The 15224-nt window shown below is 41.4% G+C and overlaps 1 protein-coding gene across 2 annotated transcripts in view; it reads left to right on the forward strand.

Moving 5' to 3' along the window:
* SZT2 (SZT2 subunit of KICSTOR complex) overlaps positions 1-15224 on the forward strand; it is a 3556133-nt gene that overhangs the window by 1326099 nt on the left and 2214810 nt on the right. For both annotated transcript variants that reach the window (XM_044085412.1, XM_044085413.1), the window contains exon 32: positions 2488-2769. In XM_044085412.1, coding sequence (XP_043941347.1) covers positions 2488-2769 — 282 coding nt within the window. The remainder of the gene's footprint in view (positions 1-2487; positions 2770-15224) is intronic.

Raw genomic sequence — 15224 nt, forward strand, 5'->3', positions numbered from 1 at the left:
TTTACACAGTTACGCTACAAGCATAACTTTTAAAATAAATCCGCAACCCTGTGCAGTGTGTCCCAAGAATTAGTCTAGGTCCTACTGTATTACCTGCGCTACATCATTCTGCAGTGGCATAGAGGAATAAAGTCTTGGCTGACTAAGTTTGCAGATGACAGCAAGCTAGAAGCACTCATTGAATCCCCAAATGACTTAGCCATCCTGCAGGAAGGTTTGTTTCAAATATTTCACTGATGACAAAATCATGGTGTGAATCTAAATGCCAAAAAATGCTTTATAGTATCTTTTGGGAAGTTGTCTACCCTAAGGGAACTACTGCATTGACAAAACTAAGAGGTGACACAGTTGTTCAGAATTTGAGAATTTATATGGACAGTGACCTAACTTTTGACCATCATGTGTCTATTAGTGTAAGAAGATCCTTCCATATTGCACAGCTTATAAAAAGAGGGATTGTGTCTAGATCTAGGGTGTCATTGCCCTCTTTACTCAGCCCTCATTAGGCCAATCATTGAATGTAATGCTCCATTCGGAATGTATCTGCCCAGACACTTGCAACAACTGGACCACCCACAAAGATACCTTAATAAAAGGATAAAAAGCCTAAACAACATGTCCTTCATGGCCAAATCAAAGCCCTGCCCCTATACTCAGTATCCTACAGACTGCTAAGAGGTGACTTGTGTCTGGTATATAAGGCATCCTCCGACCCATTACTGATGGATTTACTGCACATTCACAAGTCATATGGCTCAGAAATGTGTCGGGATCTAAACCTCTTCTGCAATATCAACAGAATGGTTTGGAGGGACAGGTATATTTTGCAGCGGATATATCTGCTGTGGAACAGACTCCCCAACCACATAAAACAAAGTTCATCCCTGTCCATTTTCAAGTGCAATTTAAATCTATGGATGTGAAACAGAAAATTTACCCAGGACTTCCCCCTGTACATGGACAGATGCAGCTCCTGAGTGCTTTATCCCATGCATGGGTTCCCTCAAACTGTCTATAGTATGATCCGAGTTATTATTAGGGGGAATATATAATTATCAACCACACGATGGGTAAGATCAATATATGACCAAATGGGGTAGGTTATTTCAGACTCAAAAAGTGAAATTGGTTAGGCTTAAAATGACCCACAAGGGCAGCTAGCCTATTACCTACCTACAAACCATTTATTTCTGTGTAATTTGTTCTTTTCCTCTCTGACTATCTCACCTCTCTTTTATTTCCTTTAAAACAGTCAGTACTTCAGTTACAGCTGGTTTAGATTTTGATTTCCATTGTCTAGTATTTGCTTTTTCTAGCAGCCAGTAGCAACTTAGCTAGATCTTACTAAGTCTTGGCAAAATCAGATCTTATATCAAAGATAAAAAATAATTTCCTTAGAGTCGATGGCTCTCCAAACATTTCTGACAAGGTAGTGTGTATGGAAATTTAAAATCTGCCGACTTGTTATATACCCCATAAAACATGTTGCCTGTTATCTTGCTTTCCCATCTGCTTGGAGTATAAAAATACATAAAACACTTCCATGCAAAAATCTTAAACTTTCTGAACTGGATTGCTTATTTGGGAGCTTCTTAACAGTAAATTGCTGACTGTGATTTACCAAACATATGAGTGTACCATGTGTGTTTGCGCACACATTTTGCTTTGGTAGATGTAGTGTATATTAGCTAGCTTAGTTTTCTGTTGATGTTTTTCTTTAGGGCCTACTGACTTATCTGGACCAGCACAGTAGCCACACACTATTTGTTCCCCTGTGTGTCACTAGGCAGCCGTGATCAGTTTCCATTTAAGCAGCCATGGAAAGTTTTCTTATTGTGGCACAACCCCACCTGCCTGTTAACCACCATATCCTGCCACCTTGGTTAGGGCTTGTGTTTGCCATCCCCTTTGTGTCCTTCCATTGTGCATGCTAAAGGCTACTTTGTAATTGTGTGTTGGCAGAACCCAATGTACATCTCTAGCCCATATGCTGCATGCTATACCTCACTCCAGCAGCATGAATCAACACTGCACAAACAAACTACACTTACGCAGAATGTGTAATGTGTTGTTGGCCACTCATTCCCACTTTCTCCTGACAGGTTGTGCAGTGCTTCAGTTGCTAATCTCAGTCAGGGTGTCATCCATTTGGACCACACTGCCAGCACTTTGGCTAGCATTGTTTTCCCTTGTAACATAACAAACATGAAATAAATACTGCATTGTGTGAGGCTAGTGCGACTGGTCCTTGACATCATAGAGATGATACATGTACTGATGCTAAGCTTCAGGGGTGTTGTCAGAAAGTGTATTCCAAAATTTGTGTTTTTTTTTATACCATATTATTAAGTAGCACCATTTCAAAATGATAAATAAGTAATATCTGGAGTAATAATATATTTTTTTGAAATGTTCATAGATTTATTATGAAGAATGTCATTGAAGCCACTGATTTTCTTAACCATTTTTTTTTTGTTTATGATGTAGGCAATGTTTCTGGATGCTGCATTGCTACAGAAAGTGACCCTGATTTGGAAGTGGAGTACCGTGAAAAGTCAGACCGGGAATGTCAGGCTTCTGATTCTGGGTCAGATTCTAACACCATGAATCAGGATGATGATTCATTCAGTGTTCTCGGAGGGGACTCTCTAAATGAACAGGATGTATCAGACCAAGAGACACCACCTCTTTTTGTGCATCTGACCTGCTCTGTAAAGTTGAAAAACTGTCATGGTTCAATGCCAGTGGATTCACTGCCAACATGCCTTGGTAAAGAAAAAGCAATTTTTATATTACTTGCAAAAATGTGAGCATTAATAGTCTGAAATATAGTTACTGTTCTTATAGTTTATGGCAAACATTTTATGCATATTTGCTATGTTTTCTTTATCATATATGTTTACTTACATGAAATTGTAGTGATACGGATGGATTTCTGATATGGTTTCCAAGAACTGTTCTTTGTAAACTAGGTTTTTGTATTGATGCAAGACCCTAAATGGTAGGACCCTTTGGGAGGGCTTTTTTGTAGCCAGATCATACACCAGAATTCTTTTAAGACAGAGGACGTAGTCAGTACAGTCAGTACAGTAGGCTCCCTCTTATCCAGTCTTGCGGGGACAGGACCTTAGGCTGGATAAACAAATGTCTGGTTAATCCGAAAAAGTACACAAAATAGTATTTATAGCTTGTAACCACCTACCCCCAGACAGATTTTAAATATTGCTTTTATAGACTTAGAAAGTTCCTAGAATAACAGAATTTGTCTTAGCATGCATTTTCTGAAGGATAGAGGAAGTCTGAAACTCAAATGTACAGCCTTACTTGTTGTTGTACCTTTCGGCTTTTCCCGGTTAGGGGTCACCACAGCGGAACTCCGGTCCGCTAATGATTGGCAGTAGATTTTTACGTACCGAGTTGCCAACTGTGACACACAACCTTCAACAAAGGTGCGCCCATTCACACATGTCTCCATACAGAAGACGCTTTGGCTTTGAATCGAACAGGACAAAGTCTTACTGTGAGGCGACAATGCTACTGCAGCACCACCACCACAGCCTAAATGTACAGCCTTACTATTTGTTAATATTATATTTGAGAAATTTACGATTTGCCAGAATACCAAAAGTTTTATGAGGAAGACAGACTAATCATATGGGGCAAAAATCTAGATATTCTATGAAAATCTTGATAGGGAAGATAGGCAGGATCACACTAAAGTGTCCAGGCTACCAGCACAGTACCAGGCACTCACATTCATTTCACAGTCACACACACACAGAATTTGCCAGACCACTACTCCACTTCTATATTTTCTTTCCGGAGAATAGTGACTTACTAGTAATCAGTGTTTTAGAGTCATCCATTCTATTTCTCTGACTGGGCACAGCTAAGCCAAATCAAGTTCAAAGATCAGTCTGCAACACTACTTGAAACTTTTATGTTTGTCTGGGCAGCTTGGCAAGTTGGTCTCATCTCAGTCTCTTGGCTGGTGATGGAGTTGATGTTGCTTGCTGGCAGTCTGGAACTGAACTGTCTTTTTTTTTTCTTTAAAGCAGGAGTCTTGAGTGGGCAGTAATCAACCAGCAGCATGTTTTTACAGGCAATTTTAAACCTACTGCCTGCACCTGCTGCTAAGCCGACTGAACGATTACCAAGTTGGTTGAGGGGCGTGGACCACAAGGGTGGTGGGGATAAATAAGAAAGTTAAAGAAATAGAATGTAGCCATGGTATAAGAAGAAAGCAGGATGCCTTTTAAATTTAAAGTTTTAAGCCTGGTTAGCCTGCTGCCTGAAAGAAAAAAAAAAAGAAAGAAACCGGGCCACAAGGGTGGTGGGGATAAATAAGAAACTTAAAGAAATAGAATGTAACCATGGTACAAGAAAAGAGCAGGATGCCTTTTAAATTTAAGGTTTTAAGCCTGTTTAGCCTGCTGCCTGTATTAAAAAAAAAGTGCCAGTAGTGACTCAAGTAAAGGAATGCATACCTACACCCCTACGAGAATGCAAGGAGCCAACCAACGTATGTGATGGTAATGCATGCGTGCACATTGCAACGACTTGAAAAGAGGAAGTAAACCAATGGGCAGATTGTCTGTTGCTACAGCAGAAATTTGATGGCTGGTTAATATGGGAATGGATAGAAGGGAGTCTGCTGTAGCTTGTAGAAAGTGTCAACCCCTACAGGCAGCTGCATAATGAAACTTGTCTTCTGAATTTCCTTTTGGTATTTCAACCCAATTGCCATTAAAGAAGACTTACCCCATACAAGTGAGGAATATTTTTATTAATGCCACTAGTGGTGTGGACTTGTTCATAGGTTGGTACTAGGCTATTGGCCCTAGGGCCTATGCAAGCCTAGCCATAACAATTCCCTGGATATTTCTTCCCACAATATTTACTTCTCTGGACCCCTGTCTATCAGGGCGACTGACATGATCCCCGGAGTGAATTTCCTATCTCCCATCCAATCATCAAGGTTCCTTTTGAAGAGGGCCAAGGAGGTGCTCTGCTTGACATGTATTGGCAGTGTATTCCAGAGTATGGGGAGTCTCTGGGTCAGGAACCTATCCCGCCGGCATGTTTTGTTCATTGTGATGACAAGGTTTAGATCCCTGGAGCATGTGGCTCTGAGGGATTGGGATTTCTTTAAGTATAGCATGCCCAACAGCTCAGGGTTTGACATGGCCTTGTATGTTAAGCAGCGATAGCCTCTGAGTTAACGATATGCCACAGAGTATAGCTGGAGTTTTTTTATACGGTCAGCATATGGCATCTGCTCTAGGCCTGTGATTCTTTTAGTGAGGTATTTCTGTGGCCTTTCCAGCTGTTGCAGATGTCTTGTGAGGTACATACCAAATGGGGCATTATACTCTATAATGGGTCTAATGAGGGATGAGTACAGTGGGACAATGACCTCCTTTTTTCCTGGATGAAAAGCCCTTAGTAATGAGGTGTGCCACATAGAAGGATTTCCTGACTGTTCTGGTGATGTGGTTATCGAAAGTGAGACCGCTGCCCACCTGTGTCCCTAAGTCTCTCATCACACTTTCTATGTTTAGTGTCTTGCCACCTATGTGGTAATTCATGGGTACATGTTTTTTTCCAAAGGGGATAACTATACATTTCTTGGCATTAAGCTTGAGCCCATGGCTCTGGCACCAGGCATCTGTTTCTGTAAGGCCCTTTTGTAGAATATCCACATAATGTGGGGATTCAGTAATGGCTCCCAGTTTGCAGTCATCTGCAAACTTTGTTAGCCAGAGTCCATTAGTGTTGGCCTGTACTTCAGAGAAGTAGATGCCAAACAAGAGTGATCCCAGGACTGAACCTTGAGGTACTGCACTTGTCACTTGTCTGGAGCTGGATTTGGAGTTGGCTACTTTTACAGTCTGGGTTCTGTCAGTAAGCCAGTTGGCAACCCATCGAGTGACGTAGGGATTTATGCCCAGCTTAGTAAGTTTATCTATGATTCCAGAGTGGGGGATGGTGTCGAAGGCCTTGGCGAGATCCATATAGGCTGTGTGGACTGCCTTACCCTCATCCACATCTCTGGAGACTGATTTGAAGAAGCCAGTCAGATTCAGGAGACAAGATCGGCCCTTCACAAACCCAAACTGGGTGGGGTCCAGTGTTTGAAGGTTGCCAATGTCTTTGTTTATAAGTTCCATGATAATGCGTTCCATGCCCTTGCAGATCAGACTTGTCAGACTGATGGGACGGTAGTTCCCAGGATCCAAAGCGGATCCTCCCTTGTGGAGCGGGATAACTGTAGCTCTGCACCACTCAGTGTGCACGAAGCCTGAGATGAGGCTATGATTAAACATGACACTTAGGTGAGGTGCCAGTTAATTTTGTAGTTCATGTAGTACACAGCCTGGGACGTCATCTGGTCCCCTGGATGCTGTATTCTTAGCTTTGGAGAGTGCAGTTTCTACCTGTGTGGCCATGATTATCGGAATTTGGCAATCTTTTGGTACTGAGATGGGCCCTTTAGGGGGTGAGAAGGGGGTGAAGTTGGCACTAAATCGATCTGCCAGGATATTGGCAATATCCTTGGGATCAGTATATTTAATGCCATTCTGTTGTAGCTCAGAGCAGATCTGAGCATTGCCATTTAGATTCTTGACATAACTATAGAATGCCTTGTGGTTGTCTTTGGAATCTTTGGCATTTTTATTTTCGTAACTAGCTTTTGAGGATTTTATGAGGGATCTCAGCTTCTTACTGAGGCTGGTGAGGGAGTTTTTTGCATCCTGAGATTTTCCTCTTTTCTGCAACAGTTTCTTCCATCTGTTGTATAGTTTGTTTATAGCAGGGGACCACCAGATTGGCTTCCTTTTTTTGGAGAAGAGCATCTTGGTTCTATTTGGGATGGCATGATTCATGCACGAGTGGATGTGTTCGTACAGTGCCTTAGTGTAGGATTCTGCAATCAAACTTCCAGATCCTGTCTGCGTGGGTGTTATGAAGTTTGTCACTTCTGACTTGAGTAGCATGAAGTTGGCTTTGGAGAAGTTTTTTAAGGAGGTTTCCTTACTGGGGGGTGGGGGTGGAATGTGGATGTCAAAAGTGATATGCTTATGGTCAGACCTGACCAATGAGGGGGTGACCACTGGTGTGGAGCATCTATCTCCCATGTTGGTAATGACCAGGTCTAGGATATTGGAGCCCCTTGTGGGACAATGGATTAGTTGATCCAGGGCATTGGAATTTATGAATTCCAAGAACCGTTGGAAAAAGGAGTTGGTACCCGAGTAGTTTTCCCAGTTAATGGCAGGGTAGTTGAAATCACCCAGTATTAGGGTGTTTGGTTGTATCTTAATATTTTCCAGTATGTTTAGAAAGGTGTAGTGAGAATCTTGGGGCATGGTGGGGGATCTGTAGCAAGCTACAATTTGGATTGCAGTCTTACCTGGTGTTAGTTGCACCTGGAGAATTTCAGATGCATTGTGTTGGGCAACTAGCTTGGAGGTGTGAATATCCTTGGTGAATATGGACACTCCTCCACCTTTAGTGTTTCGGTCTTGGTTTTGTGGCTGAAAAGTGTGGTAAGAATTGTAGCCTGGTATTGCAGGATTGCTCTCTGGAGCCTTGAACTAGGTCTCAGTTACTGCACAGACATCAATGTTCTCCATTTTTAGGAGTGCCTCGAGAGACTGCATTTTGAGGTTTAGACTTCTAGCATTGAGTAGCATTACCTTCAGATTTTGCAAGCTTTTATCTGTTATGGTGGTGGTTTTATCCTTTGAACCTTGCCTAAACAAGGCACTATAGGGGTGGCAAGAGCTTTAGCCAGTAATCTGAATCCCAGGGGTGACAGGTGCAGACCATCTCTGGCAAAGCGTCGTGGTTTGTCGATCATGTCTTCCAATGCAGACAAATACTGGATCCCCTTTGAATGACACCAGAAGCTTAGCCAATTGTTGAAGTTAATCATTTTGTCCTTATACTGTGGTATCATTCTAGGCGAAGGCAGGATGCTACTCGGGGCTAGGGTCATACCTGCCTGGGTCACATGATCCAAGAGCTCTTCCATGTCTCTTTCCATGTAGTCCAGGGAGGTACGTCTCAAGTCATTCACTCCAGCATGGGCAATGACAGAGTCATATTTGTACTTGTTATGGAGTGACCTGAGTGCATGCATTATGTGGTGGATCCTGGCACCAGACAGGCAGCTGACTGTAATTTTCTCCTTGTTCAGCCTGGTGAGTGGGACATCAGTGTGCCTGACTATAGAGTCACCTATGACTAAAGTGTTGGGTACATTGTCTTGCCTTAGGGGCTGTTGTTGGGTGGCACACTGGTGTTGTGAGCTATGTATCACTTTGGTTGTGACTGGTGTTTGTTTGCGTTTCGGCTTCGGAGGTTGATATGCAATTCAACTTGGTCATACTTATGAAACATGGTTTCCGTCTGTGTTGTAAGTATTTCATCTTGCTGTAACAGATTCTACACCCATGGTGGATTCTTGAGTATTTCTGTGTATGCCCTGTTAGGAAACACTTGTTTCTTTTTTATATTCCTGTGTGTACTGTATATTGGCCAGTCCACAGCAAGCCTTCCCTACTCCAAAGGTAAATGGTGTACTCATCTCCAAAATCTCCACTGCATAGTTACAAAACTGACATATTCAGTGTCTAGGAAGCCAGGTACTTCTGAGTGTGAGTCTGATTATCAAATAGCCACCAAAGAACACAGCAGGATGTGCTTTTCTTGTTGTCATAACTCAAGTGGTGCTTGCCAGCATTTCAGCTCAGCAACTTGCCAACAGCATGCAGAGTTGAGAGGTCACTTCTCAGCATGATAGAGAAGATATGAGGGAACACTGTGACCTGGCCCAGGATTAGGCCTGGACTCTTGAACAGGCCTACTACAAGCCACATTGAGGTCACTCTTGTGCATACTTTTTACTGAAAGCCAAGTGCCAAACTGGAAAAGCATTATCTGATACCTTGTCTTGGTATTAAGGCCCACAACGATGATGAAACTCCTGTTTCAGCATTTCAACAAACAAATTCCCCACATTAGTGCGCAAAGTGAACCTTTGATCATCTAGGCCATGTCTTTGTCAGAATTTGAGCTGAGAGGGACAGCTCTTTTCACTTGAGTCTGAGCTGAGACCAGCTCAGCAATGATTGCTGAGGTGGTTCCCTTACGTCTCTTAGTGCCTAGTCCAGAAGAAGAAAAATGCTGAGATTGAATAATGTGGAACTGTTTCCATGTGTTTGAGTTTGGGACATTATTTTTTACTCATTCAGTTATGCTGCTTTTCCTCTAAAGCTGCTGCATTCAGGAGGTAGTGTGCCATCCACTGGTAAAAACATTCTATTTATTTATGTATATATGTATCTTTTTAATATTTGTTAACTAGGCTGGAGCACTGTCCCATCTTAACATTTACAGACTTAGTCAGGGGAAAAATACAAAAACAAATTGGCCAGAATAATTACTGAGTAGCATATGTCATCGAAGAATAATTAAAGTTTAAATTCAAATGTACTGTGGGCTAACTTATTTGGACATGATAAATGCCTGTGCAAACTGTATGCAATGTACGTACAAAACATATAATGTATGTGGAAGGGAGCATGAATTATTAAGGTGATGTGGAAAGCAAAAGAGAGAAGGAAGATGAGACAGTATTTGGGGAGAATTGGAAAAAATGGGGAGCTAGATGCATTGTGGTAAACCATACTGTCATATTCCACAGTAGGATAGCTTTCCTAAATCCTGATGAGACCACCATTTATTTCCTGCTGATTGCACATTTCATATCGTAATCTTTATATTCAATTTAGAAAAGTTTAAACATTTGATGTCTAAATAATTTAAAGCATTGAAATTTTAATTTGGCTGCCAGTTAATAAGGCAATACATGCTCCAGCAACCATGTCTGTTGCCTAGGAGTGTTTTCTTTTGTAATTCTAAAGACTGTAGTGGTGATGTTTAGACCTGCAGTCCTGTTTAAGTGAAAGTGAATGAAAATGTACTGAGCACAACATCTGGCATATTTTTCTTATTCTGAGTTACAGAGATCTCAGAGTTAGTTTATGTAGTCAGCAGGATTCTGAAACATGACCATCCATTACAAAAACACAGTTTAGAAGCAAGTTTCACAGTGCATGTGTTTCTTGGTGTAATGGTATTTTACTTTCACAGTTCAAGCTGGTAATCAGAAAGCACAGCAGGGAAATGCTTTTGTCCTGTCTTTCTTTTCAGAAAATAGCCACAGTTGAGTGTGCAGCTTGGGGATCAGCAGGAAGGTTACCCTGCAGCTCCAGGTGTATGCCAGTGCACAGTTAAAGAAGGTATAGAGCTAACATTTTTCACACCTTTCAGTAACAGTTTCTTCAGCAAAATGATGATGTGGTCCACATATATTGCATCCTCACCTTCACGCAGCAATGACTTGAGACTACTCCAGTCTTATTACTTGACACATGACAAGCTGTATCTCTGGCATTCAGATTAGATGATGTCCCATTGTGTACCCTTCTTCCAGTGAAATGACTAGTGTATGTCAGATGTTGTCATTGATCTATCCTGCATGGCACCCCAGCTGGAAGTTAATGATTAAACTCAGGACTGAAGATGGTTTCCCCAAGCCTCCCATCAGAGTGTTTTTAATTCTTCATACCAGTGTTTATTGGTTAGTCACTTGAAGTAAGAAAGCTGTTAGCTGTATCTTGTGACTTGGTCTTACAGGATCACTTCATTATGGGACATATCATTTTGGCAGCAACAGGACTCGTGCAGGCCTACACATTTGCAGGTACACCCCTACCCCATGCTGACATCCCATTAATTGACTCCTTTAGTATACTTGTATCATGTTCATCCTCATATGTGTTGATTATATGTGACCACACAGACTCTGTAGCTGTGCGAATGGGAGTGGTTTTCTGTCCTTTTCTGTATCCTGATAGGGTTCACAAGGGCCAGAGACCATCAATTCATAGATAAATAAGAACACCGAGATGCCATCCAATTTTAAGCCAGATGGCCTATAATTTGGAGAAAATCTTAAGGATTATGAAATCCATCGTGGACTGGGTGGTGGCACCCATTCTTCCTCCTTCCCTTGAAATATTTGCATGTGTATCAGTTAAAGGAGTAGGGGCCAATTTGCAATTATTTTTTTCTCAAGAATGCCACATTTTCAGCCTTTAAGTACCTGGGTAATGGTACCTGGTCTTACAAGAGGGCTGATGCTCTCTACATGCCATTGGATGAATGGAATGAAATCCTGAGTTAGGCATCCTGGAACAGACTCTTATGTAATCTTTTCAGCCCACCATAGCTCCCACAGACCATAGAAATTTTTCTACTACCTTACCAGCTAATAAAAAATCTAATGCTTTGCTTGGCTAGAGGATTTTCTCCTCTCATACTTTGGGGGAACATGAGATATCTTTGCTGTCAGTTTTACCTGTTCACCTTCCAGTTCTGCCTAGTGGAGCACACCCTGGAAATTCTTTTAGCCCTCCTTGAGTAAGGAGAAGTTTTTTTCTTGGTTTCTGTAGTGGACTGCCAGCAGATTCACAGTTACTTTGATTGTTTTAGCATTGTTGCTGCAACCATAGGCTCAGGTATGTGGCTGTTTATAGTGGGTGTGGCATAAGATAGTCTCCCTCAAGAAAGTGCGCAGACAACCTATCCTGGATGCTTCCTTCTGAGGGAAATTCTTTTGAGTCAAACATTCCAGGATCTTAGACAGTGGACTTCAGAAACATACCTTCAGTAATGTTGAGGAATCTGTATTATCATGTATCAGCCACCATATTCTTCCAGATCATATTAAACCCCAAGGCAGAAAAATTCCCATTGCAGAATGTGGGGGACCTTTAATTGTCAGATGATTGACTATGTATTTCAGGAATGCAACCCCATCAGCTGAGCAGTAGTAGTAGTAGTCCTGAATAGCATTATATTGCTGTTCTTCCTGGTGAGGGGACTTATTTTAGTTTGCCCTTCCTGGAAAGACATTTGCTTTTGATTATGCAGTGTGGTCTCAGATAGCTATGGTTTAGAGCCACTCTGTTCTTTTCCCAGAAACAGTACTGTTTGAATACCCAACCATCATCTCAGCTGCCTTGAGGCAGGCCCAAACTCTACTCTTCAGAGGGACTATAGAAGCTGACCCTTCTTACAAACGATGAGAGGTGGTTTGCTGCAGATTTTTCTTCATTCTAAAAAAGATGAAAATCATTTGTCTCATTCTAGATCTCCTTAGCTTCATTAAACTTGCCTGTGCTTCTTTAAGGTACCTGCATGGTGTCTGTGGATATGATGGTTGTGTTCTGGCACTTTTGTATCTGCGGGTTCACGGAGACAGTTTGCTGTGGATAGACACTGTCGCTCTCCTACTTTGGACACAATAGAAGAGTCTTTGTGGGTTCTGTTTAAGCAACTTTATTCTATACAAACACATCTCTTTATAGGTTTACTGACTTTAACTTAAGTAACTTGTATACAACTTAGCAACTGCAATCATGCATGCTCTCGGTGTGGCTGCTCTTACAAAATGGCACTAGGGAATGCACATGTCTGGAATTTATATGTGCACGTACAGTCTTAAAGATATAGCGAACTTCACTTGCAATTTGCTATACACACACTGCGTTCAGTACATAGTGCTGACATTTTGTCTCTGTTTTGCACCTGGGGCATTTACAGTTGTGGTGAAAGTTGAATATTAAAACAATCCCCGTGTATGACAGAATTCCTGTAGCCTTGTTAGGTGATGTCCTGATACAGTGACTGGCATGTGCATTCCTTTGGTTGCCATTTCTAGAGGTCTGCATAAACTGGGATAAGTCAGGATTGCCTTCATTGGCATGGAGCTAGATAGTCTTTGATGTAAAGTATTCCTGTTTATTCCATTTGCTTATTTGTGCCTTCATAAAATTAATGCAGGCAGGCTGTTTCTTATAGTTTCTCTAGTACAGCAGAAAATCTCGGATTTTCCCTATGTGCTCTGTCCTCTAATTTTAACATTTTTCTGAAACATCTCTTCTTGAGCAGTCTCAATCTCAGCCAGACATTTCTTCATGTCATCCTCTGATTTTTGCATTTTTATCAGCTCATCTGAATAGCTGTATAAAATGTCTTCCATTTTCTCCAGTCTTTTGTTATTTGAGTTGATTTATTTTTTCATTGTTTCATTTATTTTAATCAGCTCTGAGCACATTTGACTTATTTTTCTTCTAGATTACTGGAAGCCATCTTGGTTCTCAGACAAAATAGATTACTGCTGGAGCTTGAACTGCTTTTTGCTGAAGAGCTGCAGAATTCTTCCGAGTCAGTGTTTTCTCTTCTCCTTTTGTAGTCTATTTTCTTTCATGCTCTGTTTGGCAGAGCTGTTCGGAGTTTGTCATTCTAAGCCCAAATGTGAAGTGCATTTACAAGAATCCAAGGCATCCACTGAGATCTTCTAAACATAAGTATAACTTGCCTTTTTCTTACACTTACTGTTTTTCACTGTACTGTTGCTTCATTGTATGCTGTTTTTGTTGCTGTGACTGTTTAACTCTGCACTTTTCTTTTTGATTCATCTGCCTTAAATAGCATAGGCTAGATTGAGATTTGCTAAATCTAGACTGTTTGATATCACTAGAGAGCTAAAACTGGCTGTCTTACATTAAGAGGGAGCCCTGCACCCTTGTGGCAGAAGTGTGTAGCTCAAGACCCATCTGAGTTGGAGATTGCTGGAATAAAGGTTCAGTGAGGGGCTTTCTATTGGTAGACTGTGTTAGAGCTGTTTAAATTCATTTGCATTTAAGCACCGTGTTTGTGCTGGTTTTTGATCATTTTGGCAAAGCTGCTTGGAGTTTGGTTTTCTCAGCCAAATTCTGAAGTGCATGTAAGAGAATCCAAGGCATCCACTTAAATCTTCTAGACATAAGTAGAATTTAAACCTTTTTCTTGCACTTGTGTACTGTTTTTCACTGTACTGTTGCTTTATTTTATACTGTTTTTGCTGCTGTGACCATTTTATTCTGCACTTGTTCTCTTTGATTCATCTGCCTTACAAAGCATAGGCTAGATTCAGACTTGCTGTATCTAAACTGTTCGATATCACTAGAGCACTAAAACAGGCTATCTTACATTAAGAGGGCCCCCTGCACCCTTGTGGTAGAAGTGTGTAGCTCAGGACCCATCTGAGTCAGAGATTTCTGGAATAAAAGCTCAGTGAGGGGCTTTTCTATTGGAAGACTGTGTTAGAGCTGTTTAGATTCCTCTGTATTTAAGCACCACGTTTGCACATAGTTGCACACCACACAGTGGGGTTCAGCACTGCCTTGCATAGACACAAACACTTAGAAAGACAAACTTTCCCTAGATAACTGCTAAAGAACCCTCCTAAGCTTCCCTGCTTCTCGTTGCACAACACAGTTGCACACTGGTGCCCAGAGAGCAACCCAGCTGTGTATTTTGAGGCGCTGATGCAGATTTCTACTCTTAAACCTTCCCATTGATTAGCTGTTTTTACTAGTCCTACAGCAGAACGTGGTCCATCTAGTCCACTCCTCACTGCTCATTACAGAGTACACCTGTCATAATGGGTGGACAGTTTTCTCCTTTTCTTCAGCCATTTTGATTGACATCAGCATCCTGAGGCAATGTAGCAATTGGTTCATGTATACTGACAGTGTATTACTTCTAAAACATACAAACACAATATGTGAGAGATGTATCTGTACTATGATTCTGGAATCAGTGCTCTCGATCTTATGAAACAACAAACCAGATATCAAACAGGTTGTCAACACATACATACTTCACCTCTTCCACAAACTAAGGGCATAACTCATAAACCCACATATGCAGAGGTACTCACTAGAAGTTTAGCAAAAGAGCAGAGACCTCACAACCACAAATCTTCAGCACAAATACAGTCCCAACGGAATCCACTACACACAAAAACACATGTTTCAGTGTATCACTCAATATACCCCAAAGGCAAAACACCTCAAAACCAAATGTGAACTTCTGAAGAAGTCTATGGTTATAAACGGATGAAAGTGCTCAATAAACGTACTTTAGTTTGATGGTTGTTTTTCACTGGAGCAAGTTTGTTGTTTTATTAGTACGTATATAGGTTATTTAGTTGTTTTTCAAAACCAAATGTCTTGGTCATAGGTGACTCATTAGTGAGACACACATGTCCCACTCACCAGGCTGGACAAGGAGAAGGTCACAGCCAGCTGCCTATCAGCTGA

The sequence above is a fragment of the Protopterus annectens genome, chromosome 10.part0, assembly GCF_019279795.1.
Source record: "Protopterus annectens isolate FY-2018-M chromosome 10.part0, PAN1.0, whole genome shotgun sequence".
NCBI classification, from domain to species: Eukaryota; Metazoa; Chordata; order Ceratodontiformes; family Protopteridae; genus Protopterus; species Protopterus annectens.